This window comes from Polychytrium aggregatum (genome assembly GCF_025602895.1).
Source record: "Polychytrium aggregatum strain JEL109 chromosome Unknown BJ171scaffold_57, whole genome shotgun sequence".
NCBI classification, from domain to species: domain Eukaryota; kingdom Fungi; phylum Chytridiomycota; class Chytridiomycetes; order Polychytriales; genus Polychytrium; species Polychytrium aggregatum.
In genome coordinates, this window is record NW_026516259.1 from 223,083 (window position 1) to 238,140 (window position 15,058).

General features: G+C 56.7%; 4 protein-coding genes across 4 annotated transcripts; 1 reads left to right on the forward strand and 3 right to left on the reverse strand.

The window, feature by feature from the left end:
• Positions 1 to 65: 65 nt before the first annotated feature.
• Positions 66 to 6,329, reverse strand: BJ171DRAFT_251583 (uncharacterized protein). Its single transcript, XM_053106694.1, has 23 exons — positions 5,942 to 6,329; positions 5,650 to 5,682; positions 5,394 to 5,466; positions 5,244 to 5,296; positions 4,795 to 4,904; positions 4,588 to 4,728; positions 4,368 to 4,453; positions 4,157 to 4,232; positions 3,964 to 4,026; positions 3,813 to 3,862; positions 3,579 to 3,718; positions 3,385 to 3,494; positions 3,089 to 3,231; positions 2,793 to 2,999; positions 2,517 to 2,639; positions 2,312 to 2,386; positions 2,204 to 2,251; positions 1,824 to 2,050; positions 1,606 to 1,644; positions 1,394 to 1,434; positions 651 to 1,294; positions 392 to 538; positions 66 to 294 (listed from the first exon to the last, which is right to left on the reverse strand). Exons 1-23 carry the CDS (start codon positions 6,199 to 6,201, stop codon positions 163 to 165), a joined length of 3,021 nt encoding a protein of 1,006 aa, XP_052962529.1. The 5' UTR covers positions 6,202 to 6,329; the 3' UTR covers positions 66 to 162.
• BJ171DRAFT_525145 (uncharacterized protein) lies at positions 6,246 to 8,257 on the reverse strand. Its single transcript, XM_053112639.1, has 7 exons — positions 8,085 to 8,257; positions 7,760 to 7,889; positions 7,552 to 7,668; positions 7,309 to 7,456; positions 7,103 to 7,166; positions 6,797 to 7,012; positions 6,246 to 6,692 (listed from the first exon to the last, which is right to left on the reverse strand). The coding sequence occupies exons 1-7, from the start codon at positions 8,184 to 8,186 to the stop codon at positions 6,459 to 6,461; spliced, it is 1,011 nt and encodes a 336-aa protein (XP_052962530.1). The 5' UTR covers positions 8,187 to 8,257; the 3' UTR covers positions 6,246 to 6,458.
• BJ171DRAFT_525146 (uncharacterized protein) lies at positions 8,258 to 12,046 on the forward strand. The gene is made up of 8 exons (XM_053112640.1): positions 8,258 to 9,096; positions 9,234 to 9,400; positions 9,601 to 9,927; positions 10,210 to 10,293; positions 10,403 to 10,508; positions 10,674 to 10,870; positions 11,058 to 11,241; positions 11,505 to 12,046. The coding sequence occupies exons 1-8, from the start codon at positions 8,373 to 8,375 to the stop codon at positions 11,642 to 11,644; spliced, it is 1,929 nt and encodes a 642-aa protein (XP_052962531.1). The 5' UTR covers positions 8,258 to 8,372; the 3' UTR covers positions 11,645 to 12,046.
• A 769-nt stretch (positions 12,047 to 12,815) lies between these two features.
• On the reverse strand, positions 12,816 to 14,716 carry BJ171DRAFT_251715 (uncharacterized protein). Its single transcript, XM_053106696.1, has 2 exons — positions 14,354 to 14,716; positions 12,816 to 14,223 (listed from the first exon to the last, which is right to left on the reverse strand). Exons 1-2 carry the CDS (start codon positions 14,544 to 14,546, stop codon positions 12,905 to 12,907), a joined length of 1,512 nt encoding a protein of 503 aa, XP_052962532.1. The 5' UTR covers positions 14,547 to 14,716; the 3' UTR covers positions 12,816 to 12,904.
• Between the last annotated feature and the right edge of the window lie 342 nt (positions 14,717 to 15,058).

Below are 15,058 nucleotides of genomic sequence, written 5' to 3' on the forward strand. Positions count from 1 at the left end.
CACGTCGCAGCATCAGACCGTCATGGGGACGGTCGGTTGTTTCCAGCGGTTATGGCACAGATTGTGGTGGATTTGGTAATGGATATGTGTATGCAGCCCCAGAGAGAGAGCGGCGATCGCTCGTGTCGTTGTGGACGGCCAATGTGTTGTTTTCCGAACGCCCTAATTCAGCCTGTTCGTGATGGCTATGACCTTTTGGTTGGGCTTCAGGACATCGCTCACAGCATCGTTCTTGAAGAGAGTCTCGTCCTCGTTGGTCTCTGGATCGTGGAAGACCAGCTTTGCGATCGTCACCTGGATAGAGTCGGCGAAGGGTGAGCAGCGCGCACATGTCCAAACCACAATCGGCGCAAAGGTTCAGGTATCGCCGTCAACCAGACAGCATACTTGCCTGCTTGCCGTTGATGTCCTTGTATCGCCGCTGCGCTTCGTCGGTGAGCCAGCGAATGGTTTTGGGTGTGCCCATCGGGCCAAAATGGCAGGGGATCCCCAGGACCTCGCCCTCCACCTCCACACGGACTTTGAAGACCGGCGACGACTAAGTAGAGCAAAATCCAATACCGCGGGGGTGTGAGCCAGAATTCATTTATGCAGCCGCCGCGACGTCGAGCGGCGGAATGCTGCAAAAACGACAATCAGTCGATACCCACCGGCTTGGGTCGTCTCCGGGTCGGTGTCCGAAGAATCTCGGGCGTTTCGCTTCCCTTTTCTGGGTTGCTGGAAGTATGACCATAAGCAGCGAACTGTGGCATGACCAACGGAAGCAAGCCTTGGATCTCCATTGGCTTGCTTGAGCATGACGGGATCGGCGGGGTTGTCGAGCGGCTCGGTGGAAGTGAGGCGAGCGGCGAGACGTCGGTCGCTGCGCTTGAAGGAACCGCTCGGCTATCGCGACGGCTATCAGTCGAAGCTGGCGAGACCTTTTCAGACTTGCTGTCAAGCGGGTTGTCTTGCACAGGGCTCATTATAGGAAGCGTGGGCTCTTCATGGGTATCAAAGGCGTCAAAGGCTGAATTGCTGTCAAACGGGTCCAAATGAGCATCGACATCGACATCGATATCGACATCGCAAGTCGCGGCCCCGGAATCATAAATTGCGGTGCTGGATGACGACGGTAGGTCGTTTAGGCTCGACGAGTCCAAGCGTATGAACTTTGGCTTTCTGGATGGAGTTGGAGCAATGGTGGTTTTTGCCGCGGCGGATTCTGGCTCGGTGCGAATCGGAGACGAGTCGATTCGGATTGTCTGCCGCTGCCAACTTGGCTCTTCGTCGTCCAGGTCAAGGACATCGGTCGCTGCTGGGCCAGAAATCGAGTTGGTGATGAAAACGGATGCGGAGCGCTGGCGACAGCCAGCCCGAGTAGATACGCAACGGTGTGTTCGGCCAAACTTACGATTTGAAACGGCATCGATTTTGCGCTTTGGAGAAAGGGATCTGAGGCCCGTTGCGTTAGCAGTACGATCCGGACTCGATAGTGTGTTCATTTCACAAGAGGCTGCTGCTGAGGAACAGCCGCGCAGGACACAACAGAGGGAGCTCGCATGCCGGACGCATCTCTCGATACAACAAACGATGCACGCGGAGCGATCGTGATCAAAGACTTACTGGGGCCCTTCCAGAGGCGAGGAAAGAATGAGATTCGACCTGGGCGCGGGGGAGGCATGCACAGACATGATCCGGCGCAGCATGGCCGAATGGCGCACATGTTAGCTTACATTCGATGCAAACGCAATGTGCGGGCTGAAAGGTGTTGTTGCTACTGGGTCCCAGCAACAGCGGTGGCCAACAGCATCCTGAGCCCTGTGAGCGCCCGGACGACAAACCTCCGTTTCTGCTTCCGTCGCTGCTTGAGTTTCCCGAGCGCTTCCTCTCGTCCCGAGCGGGGCGACAGCTCATAGTCGTACCCGTCGTCATCGGTCGCCTCGTCCTCCTCGACGTCAGAAGCAACATACTGTGGCCGAGGAACGAGCTCCCCACGTCGCAAGTTCCGCGTCTGGGCACCCGCTCGGTCTTCGGATTTCCGGTCGCTAGATTTGTCTGATCCGGATTTCTAAACACCAAATTGCGCTCATGAGCCAAACAAGCTCGATAGAATGCAGCCGTCCCGGTGCGAGCCCGCTCCTGTACCGCCTGGTAGATGCCATGATTGTTTCGTGATAACGGGATTGTGTAGTCATGCGCTGGACTCACCGGTCGTACTCACCAGTCGTACTACCGAATACACAACCTTCTTGGCGGGAGTGGGACTGAGCTACATATGCACGGCGTCAGTATGATAAAAGGTTGATCCTGTCACAAGACGAGACTCTACCTCAGGGGCCCGGAGCGTTTCCGCTGTCGGGGTAGCAGGTGATATTTTGTCCTTTCTTGGGTTGGGCACTGCAATCTGGATACGGGGTGCTGATCAGCGTTTCGTGGCGACCAGCATGTCTGCCGCGCGGAATCACGGGCGCTGCTCGAAAGACACCAGGTAGCACCTTGGCCACGCTGCGATGCAGAGCAGGAACCGCATCTACCTTGAGCTGGACTCGACGGCTCCGCGTTGCTGCCGCCGGTGTGTCCGCGAGATCAACGTCAATCTCTTCGTCCTCGGCGTTGCTATCGGAGAACTCATCCAGCACCTCATCCTCCTCTTCTTCCTAGTGACCCCGAGGCATCCGGTGGCACCCCGAGAGAAGAAGGTACCCTCAGTAATCGACAAAAGTGCCCGCGTCGCAGGACAAGAGTGCATCAGGAGGCGCACACCGAGTCGCCAAAGTCCCAGCCCTGCCATGCTATCGGCACAAACATACGCTGTCCAAGTCCTTGGTCAGAAAATGCCCCGACTGTCTCTCAAGCTTCTTTATCTTCATGCGTATCTCCCGGGCACGGTCTTGGTAGTTATACTGCTCGTATATGCTCTCTAGCTGTGAAAGTGCCTCCAGCTGCTGTTTCACACTTCCAAGCAGCTTTGCCGCCGACAGCATCTCTTCAAAGGTCGCGACAATGTCCTTGCATGCCTGGAAGCCAAAGCGCAGGAAAGCGCGATCGGTGAGCTCACCTGCGGCAGTCAAAGCGCGGTCAATCCATGCGAGTAAAATCAACATACGTCTCCGTCTTGCACCATCGCATCGCCAAGACACTCGAGGCAGTTGACTCTTGCGGCAAGATCGGAGCTCGAAATCATGTTGAGCGCATTCCGGAACGAGGTCTTGGCTTCGGCGTACTGCTTCAGCCCAAGCCTTGCCTGGCCTGGACAACAAACACCACATATAGGCGATCGTTAGATCGCAGGATAGATCTGGCTTGAAATGCCGCACACACTAAGCAGCCGAGGACGAGAGACGGAGCCCCATGTGTTGGCAACGAACCAGCAGCTGCACCCAGCAGCGCCAAGGCCATTACCCATATTGATGTGAAGCTTGATCACGTCAGGGGTCGAGAAGACCGTGGTACGGGAGATTTGAATTTGCTTGGCAAAGTCATCGGCGGCCTCGGCGTAGTTTTCCAGCCTCCTGTTGATCAGCAGCAATGCAAATTAGGCACCCAGTCCGAGAAACAACGTCCCGCACAAATAGTCGGCGAACGGGCAGGCTTACAAATGGGCTTCGCCACGAGATCCGCGCAGAGCAAACACAAGCTTGGTGTTGCGCTGCTGCGATGCTCTCTGTAAGTCTGTGGTGTACTTTTGGATATCCTTTGTCAAGCTGATTTCAGCCTTGGTCTTCTGTATCTCTTCCTGGTGGGGTTGAGGTAGATGATCAGCTCGTCTCTCGATGTCGCTCGCAATGAGTGTTTCTCAAGAGGTCGGGAGTGGGTTGCCTCAACGCTACCTCGACCGCCTCTCGATTGTCTTCAATAACGACATTTCGTTTCGCAACGTCTACGAATAAACCCACGAAGCCGTTAATGACCGTGGATGTGGGTGCCTTTGTAGAACGAAAGGACTGCGCGGAGCCAGCATATGCGTGTGTGCTGTCGTACCGATATATCGCTGATACTGCTCGAGGGCTGCCTCATAATTTTTGATCTTTCTGTATCGAAGCGCTGCAGGACAAATCGCCAAGAATGAGTGAGGAGGCGCACATTACGGACACGCATCGCTGCGCAAATGACAAGCGATGCTATCGCGGGCAGTGATGCTGAGCCCGCGCAGCCATGATGGAGATAGACGCACCCAAGTCCCAGAGAACACGAAGCAGCTCCGAGTCATCGCCCATCTGCTTGATCATATGCATTTCCTTGTTCGTAAACTGGGCGGCAAGCGTGAATGTGAGCAAGACAGCGACTCTTTGCCGCTGTGAGGATCTGGCGGTGCATACAAAGCGCATTGCGAGCAGTTTCGGGTCGTTGCTGCCCTCTCGTTTCCTCTCCGCACGAATGCTTACGTCCAAGGCAGTCTTGAAGTCTCCCTTTTCTTCGTATGTCAGCGCCAAGTTGCAGTATGCAAGTCGTCTCTGGGGAACACCGTCGTCTATGGTGATAGCGGAGGATATGCGAATGTCAACAAAGGCCTCGTAGATCGGCCGACAGTGCGCGGATCAATCTACTGTCTAGCGCAACTCTGCTACACCTTGGTACCCAAGGGACCCATGTTCCGATACACACCATACGTCATGGCACTCTTAAGCGCGGCGTTCAGACAGTGGATGGCCTTGTCAAACCGCTCCTGATACCGAAAGGTAATCCCCAGATTCAAAAGAGTGTCGATCTTGAATGAGAGGTGTCTCTCTCGCTCCTCTTGATTTCCTGAATGATCGAAAGCCACGGGTGAGAACGCCGAGAGGCACAGCTCCAGCACTGCGCTGATCTTACGTGAGGTTTGCGCGCTGTCCTTGATAGCCTGGTACACTTGCGCAAACTTGTCGTGAGCCTTTTTAATCTCCTGCTGGACAAGCTCTGGATCGTCGTCGGTGTGGTTTTCGCTGCAGATTCAAGAATGGATGCCCACACGAGCATATCGATAATCAGAGCAGAATGAAAGCGCATCAGTCGGATAATCGAGCTCTGTCTGCGGCCATGCCGCAACAGCTGAGTGGCCAATCAAATCCCAGGCCAGGGTCGGTGGCTTGTCTTGGACACAAGCTTCGAGAATGCTCAGGTCGATCGACGGTGACGGGATGGACGTCGCAATCCCGGTGGAGCAGCCAGATCCGCATGATGCACAAAGCGGCTCTGTGCGTCCCTTGGCCTGCTAACGAGTCCACATACGCCATGATGCACTCTGGTTGTTTCGGTGCAGCAGAGATCGAGGGCCCGGTTACCTCATTGCCAGATAGGTCAGCCCGGTTTCAAAGTCAGCCTGTAACTCATCCTCCTTCGCGGAGCAGGGGAACGATGGCTTCAGCGGCGGACCCAGACAAATATACACGGCTTGGCGATGGCGATGGCGTGGGCATGGTCCTGGTACCTACCTGGGATTGCAGCTTCCGAGCACAGACACGATAATCCCGGGCCATGGCAAGCGACGCTGCATAGTTGCCGATCCTGTGTTGATGCAAGTGCGATGGTTTGTCTGGTGTTCTCGGAACGATCTGTCGTTTCGGATGATCCGGGCTGCGTCTCCTCCGCCCATTGATGTGGCAGCAGCAGCAGCAGCAGCAGCAGCAGCAGCAGCAGCAGCAGCAGCAGCAGCAGTAGCAGAAGCAGCAACAGTCTCAAATAGCTTACTGCCGATATGCCTCGGCGAGATGGTAAAACGCCCTGGGTGCACAGAAAGTCGAAGTGTCAGAGATTCAGGCCGCTGGGATGAGCAATCCTTGAGCCCAGGTGCTTTGCTGATTCTGCTGTCCATCAGACGACGCTAGCACGCCGCTGAAGCCACTGTGAATCCAGTCCAAGTTCTGTGATCTCGATCCGATTCTCTCCTGGGATGGATCCCATCGGCGATGGCGGCGAGGCAGGGTCATGAGGAGCGAGAAGCCGGTATCGATGCGCACCGGCGAGCCCCTCCGTCACTCACTTGGATTGCCCCTGAAGACCAAACTTTCCCTTGACTTTTCCCCAGTACATCAGGAGCTTCTTGGCGTACATCTCGGTCTTGCCCACGTCTTGGGTCTCGACCATGATGTCCACAAGCTTCTCGGCGGCGACGGCGGCCCGCTGGAAGTTGTGCTGCTGTTCGGCACACTCAAGCTCTCGAAGCAGCTCCCGGGTGATTGCCGGATAGTTCTTCTTCGCCTCCCATCCAATGGCGTACGTCGTCGTCTGTTTGCGGCCCATCTGGATCCGATCTGGCTGTCCTGGACTTGGAAGCGCGATGGGCTGATGCAAGCAGGAAAGCGACAGGTGCGAAGGCGAGATGGATTTGGGCGGCTGGGCGCTTTGGCGATCATGTGCCAGTCACATTTTTTCTGGCTGCTGCGCTCCTGCTGGGTTTGGGGCTGTGCTGTGGCGACGATCCAGCAACGACCCCACTCACATTCCAATGATCAACCCAGCCCTCAGTCCAGCAAACGATCCAACGATCGACCCCAGTGTCACGGAAACGGGCCGCTCATTTCCCCCAAAGCATACACATCCTCGAACCAAGCAGGCCCCTCGCCAGAGTCGCCAAGGTCGTCGAGGGCAAACTCAAAGCGCGAGCCAGGTGTGTCGTTGTCGCTCGGAAAGAAGCCCTCGAGCGGCCAGGCCGAGCTCTCTGAGCCCAGCCCGTGCTCGAGCTCATGGCCAGATCCCCAGGGCTCGACGGCTTGATCCTGAACAGGTGGGGCCTGGGCCATCAGATGAAGATCCGTCAGCAACCAGCACCGACAGACGGATGGATGAACATGCGGCATGGGGATGGTTCCGCCATGGGTCAGGGCATATTCCGTACCGCAGATCGAGCAAGCCCGTTGCGATACCGGGCGATGCGCTCCAGCTTGTGCTGCTCGGCAGTTGCGATGATATCCTGGATCTGATCAGAGACGGACTCGGCAGTAAGCCCCAGCCGGGATTGGCTGGAGCTTGAGCGCAAAAGGCTTGATTTGAGGGCCTCGTAGTCTTGGGCAATCTTGATCGCCGGCGCCATCTGCTCGTTCTCGCAGCCGCCCTGGGTGAGCGACAGGAAGCCGGATTTAGCCTTCAATGCCTCGACGGGCAAGCCAGGCCGGTGCAGCATCGACGGTGCCGAACATGGTACCATTGAATACGAGGCAGCCTTGGTTCGGATTGTCGAGAGCTTCTCGGGAAGAGGCGGGACGTATCTGTGCGAACCAGTCCGGGACAAGAGCATTCCGAGAGCACACTGCGTCAGTCTTGGAATCCTGTCGGATGACTCTCGAAGACTGCGAGACAGCCAGCCTCTGCAACAGAACAGGTCTCATATCCAGGAATCGGGCATCATACCCCGAGTCGATGGCGACACCATCGCCTGCACGGATGGTGAAGAGGAAGCAGTCATTTTGCACCAGGCTGTCCATGATCGTCAGCACCTCGGGATGCTGGCCCGTCGATGCGCAGGTATCATAGAGTTCCTTGAGGATCTGAAATTTGTCTGAGGATCCACAAGGGCAGATTAGACCCAGGAGAATGACAGCCAGGCACTCATCTGCATTTGCTTGGGCCCGAGGGCCATCAAGGGCCACTTACTGGGCGATATCGAAACCGGGACCAAGGCAGAATCGTCTGGCTGCGTTCCGAAAGCCAGATGGATGAAATAGACGACCCCGAGCCTGACCACCAGCATCGATGATGGCGACAGCCAGGCTGTGAGAGCCACCCAAGGAAAGGGAAGGAGTGAGCCGGCGTGGGGCATCGGCATCAAAGGAAAGCGCAGGGGTTGCTAGCGAATTCGTACCCAAGATGGATTGATAAAGCGAGTCCATGAAGCCAGCACGGCCGCTTCGGTCGGTGCAGGCGAGGTGGATCTTGGAAAAGTCCATCTCGTTCCAGACGGCTCCAAATCCTTGGAACGAAGCATCGGCCCTCTGTTCCTCCCAGATCACAGGTTGGGGGCATGCAGTTCGGGATCGCACCAGGGGTATCAGCACGGCGCGGTGATATCATGAGCAAGGCGGGCAAACGATGGAAAGCAGATGCACTTCGGCGACAATCTGGAGCGGCAACGGATGGACGAGAGCGGTGGATGGGCTGGCCATGCTGACAAGACCAGCGATCCTGACCATGATGAAGAGCTCGAACAGCGCATGGACATCATGCTCGCACGCCAGCCTGAATGCGAACGCCGAGGCCGATGATTGTATCGCTGCTGATGACGACGACATCGGGACGGGCTCAGGCCAGAGGGACCGCCAGAGGACAAGCGCAGAGTCGGCTTGGATCGATCGGCTCCGGGGCCATCCTCTTGTTTCCATCGCGCCGCATCTGCGACCCCAACGACCCTGGGAGTTGTCCCTGGTCCAGCGGCCGTGTGCCAAGCCATGAACTTCCATGAACTGTCATGAGCTGCCATGGGCTGCCATGGGCTGCCAGCAATGCAATGGCATGCCAGGCGGGAGTCTTTGATCTCCTTGGCCCTGTTGCTCCTCCTCGCAACCCAGCCTCGGACGAGCTGCTCCTCGTCTGCAGCGACATCGCCCGCACCTCCACAGAGACAATGGGCAGTGGTATTGTTGGCCCTGATTGGGATGACGGCCTCGATGATTGGCAATGCCCAAAGAATGCGTCGCCGCCCGATTGTTCGTCCGTCGCTTGGCGATTTCGCAATCCCCTTCTTCGAAGCGGGCCTGTGTGTCTTTCTGCCTCCGCCGTCGACAGCCCCCACGCCAGTCTTTGAGCCGTCGATTGCCTCCGCTCTTGCCGGCATCGGTCCGCTCTGCTCTGTTCTTCTCTGTTCTTCTGTCCTGTCGCCTGTACCAGCACCCCAGGCTATTTGCGGGTCACTGTCCACTAGTCTCTACCTCGCCTCCAGCGTTCCCTACTCCATAGGGCCTCAAGCCGCAGCTATGCCAGTCATCTATCTGTCCATCGGTGGCTCACGAGACGAGGCCGTCGAGCTCACTCCAGACCTGAGCGAGAGCGAGGTTCGAGAGCTGCTGTGCTCCGCCGCCGATACCCCTGAATCGAGCGATATCATCATCAAGCTATACAACTCGGCCGGGGCACTGATTCCCATCGGGTCGAAAATCGCGGCCAACACCCCGTCAACACGCTACAAGCTCGTCTTGGCAAAGAGTAAGCCGGCATTGCTCCTCTGCGACCCTTCCTTTGCGATAGCCTTTCTCTCGCCGCGACCTCCGCCACTCCTCTTTATGCCCAGCACTTGCATTTGCACTCACGCTCCTGCTTGCGCTGCCGTTGCCCATTCACAGGTCCATTCGTGTCCAAAGACTCTTCGGCCGGTGCTTCCCGAGACGGCGCGATTGACCAGAAACATGCGGCCGTTTTGTCTTCGTACATCAAGGAACTGAATGCCAAAGTGGAGGGCATCCAAAAGCTGGTTGCCGAAACCTCCGTCAGCAAGCCCAGGACCCCTAATGTATGTCTGCCACCCGGTTGCTGCATTCGCAAATGCCGAGGGCAGTGTTCTCCGATCCTGACCATTCTGTAGCTGCATGCCACTCGATACGGTTGTTCGTTCTGATCTAACTGTAACGTCTCTCCGTGCTTGGTTCTGTCGGATGCCTCCGGTTGGTGCCGATTTGGCTGGCGAATGCGGGCGACACTCTCACGGCCCAGGATCTCGGTGACGTATGTCATGGTTTGACACCAAACCCAGCGACCCGGCGAATCAAGGAAATCTCGCTTCCCGAGGTCGAGGTATCGGACTTTATTCAATTTAGCCCCGAGGTGACCGAGAGCCTCAAACACCCAACCTTTGACATCTGGAAATACAGCGAAGAGGACATGATCAGCCTGCTGGCCGAGATGTTTTCCGTCTTTGGGCTGATCGAGCATTTCAAGATCAACAAGAAGGTCCTCTATCGCTTCCTGCAGTGCATCCGCCGCAGCTACAACGTCAATCCGTTCCACAACTTTAGGCATTGCTTCTGCGTGTCGCAGATGGTATGGCGCAGAGTGGGCAGTTGACCATTTGGCAGCCGTTCCTGGACAGCTGCCGGTTGTCGCTCGCGGAAGAAGATCCTGCGTTTGGGAAAGGACGGGAATGCGGTGTGCTGCAGATACCGGCGAGCTCTGGCACTCTTCGAGCAGTCCTCGAGCAGTCCTCGAGTATCGCTCGAGTATCGCTCGAGTCTTTCAAAGAGCTAGGCGAGCGAATAGTCATCGGCTAGTCCAACACTGACCCCCTGTATTCGGTCTCTGCATCGATCCCGTATGCGTATGCAGATGTACGGGCTTTTGAACGTTACAGGTGTCCACACCAAGTTGACCCACATGGAGAAGCTGGTTCTGCTCGTTTCTTGCATCGGGGTAGGTTGTCTTGATTTGGCTGTGGACCCAACCTACCCATTGATAGAGGGGCCGCTCGTCCAGCGACGAATGGATGATTCTCACATCCACGGTCTCGCCGCCACACCAGCACGACCTCGATCACCCCGGCTACAACAATGCCTACCAGATCAATGCATCTACCGAATTGGCCATCGTTTACAACGACGGTTCGCCACTAGAGAGCCACCATGCCGGTAACGATCTTGTCCTTCAATATTACTCGCACGGCTACGGCTGTCTTGCTGCTGTTTTGTCACTGCTATGGCCATGTCCAATATCCCCCGTTTCAAGCGCCAAGGTACCTCACAAAGCACGCAGTTGTTGATATCCATATTCACTTTGCGCTGACTGGCGACTAGCGGTCCTCTTTACGATTCTAAAGTCGCCCGAGACCAACATATTGGCAAACCTGTCCGAGGGCGACTACAAAGAAGCCAGGAAGCACATCATCAACTGCATCTTGGCCACGGACATGGCCAAGCATGGCGAAATCCTGGGAAAGTTCAAGAGCGTGGCCGATAGCTTCAACTTTGACGACCAGAGCCAGCGACAGTTGGTACGTTTGTGACTGTGAGCGCAGATGGTGGTGCTGGTGCTGGTGGTGAGGGTTGGATCGCATGATCAACAGCCTGGATCACCGGAATGGCTCAAACGCCTATGGAGTAGCTGGGCTGGTACTTGAAGCAAATGCCATGTCGTCGGCGATCACCTCGTGACTGACAAACCGAGACGCCGCTGCCCAGCTGCTCCAAATCATCATCAAGTGCGCAGACATTTCAAACGAAGTCCGGCCAAAGCACGTTTCAGAGCCTTGGGTAGACAATCTCTTGGAGGAGTTCTTCACGCAGTCTGATCGGGAGAAGGCCGAGGGCCTTCCGACAGCCCCCTTTATGGATCGCCAGAAGGTCACCAAAGGCAGCGCACAGGGTAAATCTGACTCGACCGTACATGCCCACGGTGCCGCAGATGCAGCATTTAGAGGGGGGATATGTGGCCGATGGCTCCGTGGCGTTCACTGATGATCACTGCTCTGATATCTTCATCCTGTCTGCACCGAATACCAACAAACAACACCAACAAACAACAACAACAATCCATGCCATTCGCATCATCTCTGACTGCCTGTTGCCAAATTGACACCCATCGGAACGAATGCCTTCCCTGCATGCATCCACGACCGGCCGCGACAGTTGGATTTATCGGGTTCGTGATGATTCCGTTGTTTGAGCTGGTTGCCAAGGTACTCCCAAATATGGATGAGCCTGTCATCCAGCCCATCAAGAAGGCTCTGGAGTACTACAAGACGCTCCTGGAAAAACCGGCCGCCTGAGCGGCGTATCCAAAGCGGACTAACGGGGCTCTCTCTGGAGAGATCAAATGGAGGCCGCCGAGGCCGAAATGAGTTTTCCTGGAGGAGCAAATGGAGAGTGAGCGAATATGTGGTTGCGGTGCATTCAGAGCTGATGCTTTTGTCTGAGGAAGGACGGCTATCTAGTTAGAATGCACCGACACCCACTCACTCGTTTGTTCTTTCCTTTGAGTTTCTCTGAACAGCTTTTGTGGGCTCCGCTTCTCTCGATGCCCGTGCTTGCGTCTGTGCCTCTGATTGCTTCTGCCTTCCCTGCAAGCCTGTCCGTCCGCTCACTCATCTGCTCATATCCTCCGATGCAGAAACAATAAATAAAAGTAAACCGGAAACGGGGGGGCCTTTGGATTGGCTACATCTTTGCCCGATTGCACTCATCATCAGGCAAGATACGCCACCAGTCCGTGAGGGACTTTCCAAACGAACCGAACTCGTGCGATACAATTCGTCAATCTAACATCAGCACGGCCATGATCTTGGTGTGCCCGGTCGGTCATCCACCCGCGGATGTCAGTTGGACATGCGTTGGGATGCTCTCCCTTTGCTGTAAGCGAGACCGCTATTGATCGTGTAGAGTATATGCAATCGGCTTTGTATTGCATCGACTGTTATCAAACAGAATCGCAAGAGTTCATAGAAATCAAAGACTGACGAGTGGGGTCCACGCTCCTTCGCGTGGAGAGCTGGAGGGAAGGAGGAGAGGCATGCATGTGCTGAATCTGGTTGTTCTGGGTAAAAGGGACGAGCAGCGACGAGACAGAAATGCGGTGGATGTGCTGGAGGCAGACGACCAAGATTAACAGGCAACCGAGTAGAGAGACGAGCGTCATCGAACTCAAAACTGGGACCATTGGTGGAAGGAAGAAGGGGGGGGTGAAACAAGGTAGGTAACCCCCGGAGACAAAACAGAGTAAGGGAGCCCTGAGGAGCAATCGGGAACCCCCCACAAGAGAAGAAGAAAATAATGAAGCGACAAATGGATATTCTTGGTGAGGGGTAGGGATATACAAACGGCAGCGCTGGCTCTGCGATAGTGAGCCGTGCATATGCAGAGCCGGCGGCGTATTCGGATAGCAAGGCCGTGGGAATCGAGCGAGACAAGAGGCAAAGACAATAGCGACGATATTCCAAGACAAACAGAAGAGATTGGATAGTACGGAGCCGTCGAGCAAGCGCGGCTGGGGGGGGGGGTATTACCACGGCTACAGAAAGCCAGTGCTTCGACTAGCGATGTCTTGGGCTTCCTGTCCTGGGAGTCGCATATAAGGCGTGGGCCGCATCTGGGGTTTGATAGCATCGGCCAAAGCCGCTTTTAGAGGCCTGGGCAAACGGCGACACGGATACATTCATCTGGGTTGCGTTCCAGTCCCGAAGGCTTTCGCGACCATGGCCCAGCTCGGCCCCAGGCATATGGAATGAGGACACATGCACTGGAGAGTGCACTTCTTCGGAGCCGTAGCCTGTGGGCAGGACTGCTGGTGACAGAGGCGCCATTGCACCAGGTCGAAAACAAGCGGACGATGGCCCACCAAACTGATAGACGGCGGCGCCCGCTGAATAGGGTACATCGGCGCTGGAGGGGTTCGAGGGCCAGGCCGAGCCGGTTTCACCATAGTTGTGCCTTGAGGACGTCTGGCGTCCATTCTGGATGGCGCCGCTGGGCAGCGAAGGATGATGTGGATACGGATAGTGCGGCGGCGAATGCTGCGAGGAGTGCACACCGTGAATTCCGTGTGCTGAGCCGGACTTTTGGGGCCGAGGGGTTACTCCGGGCGGGGCCGGCCCCTTGCCGTGCAGGAACCGGCACTCTGGCCCCCGGGTGCAAGTGCCTGTGAGCCAGTAGCGGCAAATGGTGGTGCTATGAAAGACACCCGAGCCCGTCTTGTTGAGTGCGGCAAAGGATGACTGGTTTGCGGCGACGTTGGGAGCAGAGTGCTTTGACGGACGAGGACTGGTGGGGCTTCGGGAAGTGCCCGTGGATCCATCTGGATGGGCACTTGGGCTGACGGTGCAAGCCGAGGTTGGGGGGCTGGGGCTGTTTCCGGTCCTGACGACAGCTGTACTGATTTTGAGATTATGCGAGGATTGAGAGGCTTTGTTGGGATGTCCCGTTGGCGAAATTCTGTTGTTCGAGGCCGGATGTCTTGTCTGCATGACCGAGGGGACAGGCTCCAGGGAGGAACAGTCGGTGCCCGACTCGTCCGATGAGGACTTGGAGCGACAACGACCAGCATCGACCATGCGGAGAGCTGCTGGCGGGTCCGGGTGTGACTGTAAGTCAGCTTGGTGACTGAACCAACATGAATCGCTGTACTTGCAGTGCCCCCGTTTCCAGTAGCGACACACGATGCTGGACCCGTTTTCGCAGTGGCCGGTGCCGGCGCCCGTGGAGACGGAAGCTTGAGCTTGAGCTGGAGCTGTAGCAGGAGCGAGTGCGGGTGCGTTCTTTGGGGGCGAGGGCTTGGGTCTGGGGTATGTGGCGGCCGCAATGAGCTGCTTGATCTCTGGGGTGGTTGCATGCGCAAGGGCGTCGCCGGCAAAGGCTGTTGGGGCAAGGACATGACGAGAGACGACAGGGGTGAGGAAGGGCATATCAGACATCTCAGACAGAGCAGACATATCAGACAGAGCGGGGCCGAGCCCAGGGAACGGACGAGAGGCTCCGCTACTTACACTCGTGGTGCGGGTTGGCTCCATACCGCAGCAGCTCGACAACGCAGTCAAGGTGGTTGTATTTGGCAGCCTCGATTAGAGGCGTTCTGCCCATCGCATCTGTCCACTCAAGCTCCAAGGCACTCGCGCTTGGCAGCAACACCCTCAGCTGCGAGACATTGCCCGAGTTGGCAGCACACCAGATTTGAGACATGTACGGGTCGCAGTCGAGATGAGACGGGGACGAGGTGGGAGGAGACAAGCTGGGGAAAGGACGAGGCGGAGCGGGATGGCAGGATGGGGCCGGACGATGAACCGAGGCGAGCGACGGAGGTATTGGACCGAGTCGATGGAAAGGTTGGCAGCCAAGTCGGCGAACAGGTCGATAGATAGGACCAGACAGTTCGAGAAGGGACCGAGAGACAGAAGCAGCGAGGGTATAAGACGGCGACTCTGGAAAGACACAACTGAACAGCAATCCCCCAAACCGCCAGGCAGACGTGCGGGCCGGCAAGACAGGAGAGCGGCCCGCCCGAACGTCTTTATAGACGGCCTCATACCGGTCGTTTGGCGGTGTGTTGGACTCCCGCGAGGACGACAGCACCCCCTTTCCGGAGGGGCCAGCGGCAGCAGCAGCAGCAGCAGCAGCAGCAGGCGAAGGTCAGAGCCACCCGCAAGTGACCCTTGCTTTCTTGTTCGGCAGCCAACGCGGGGGGGGGTCGAAGC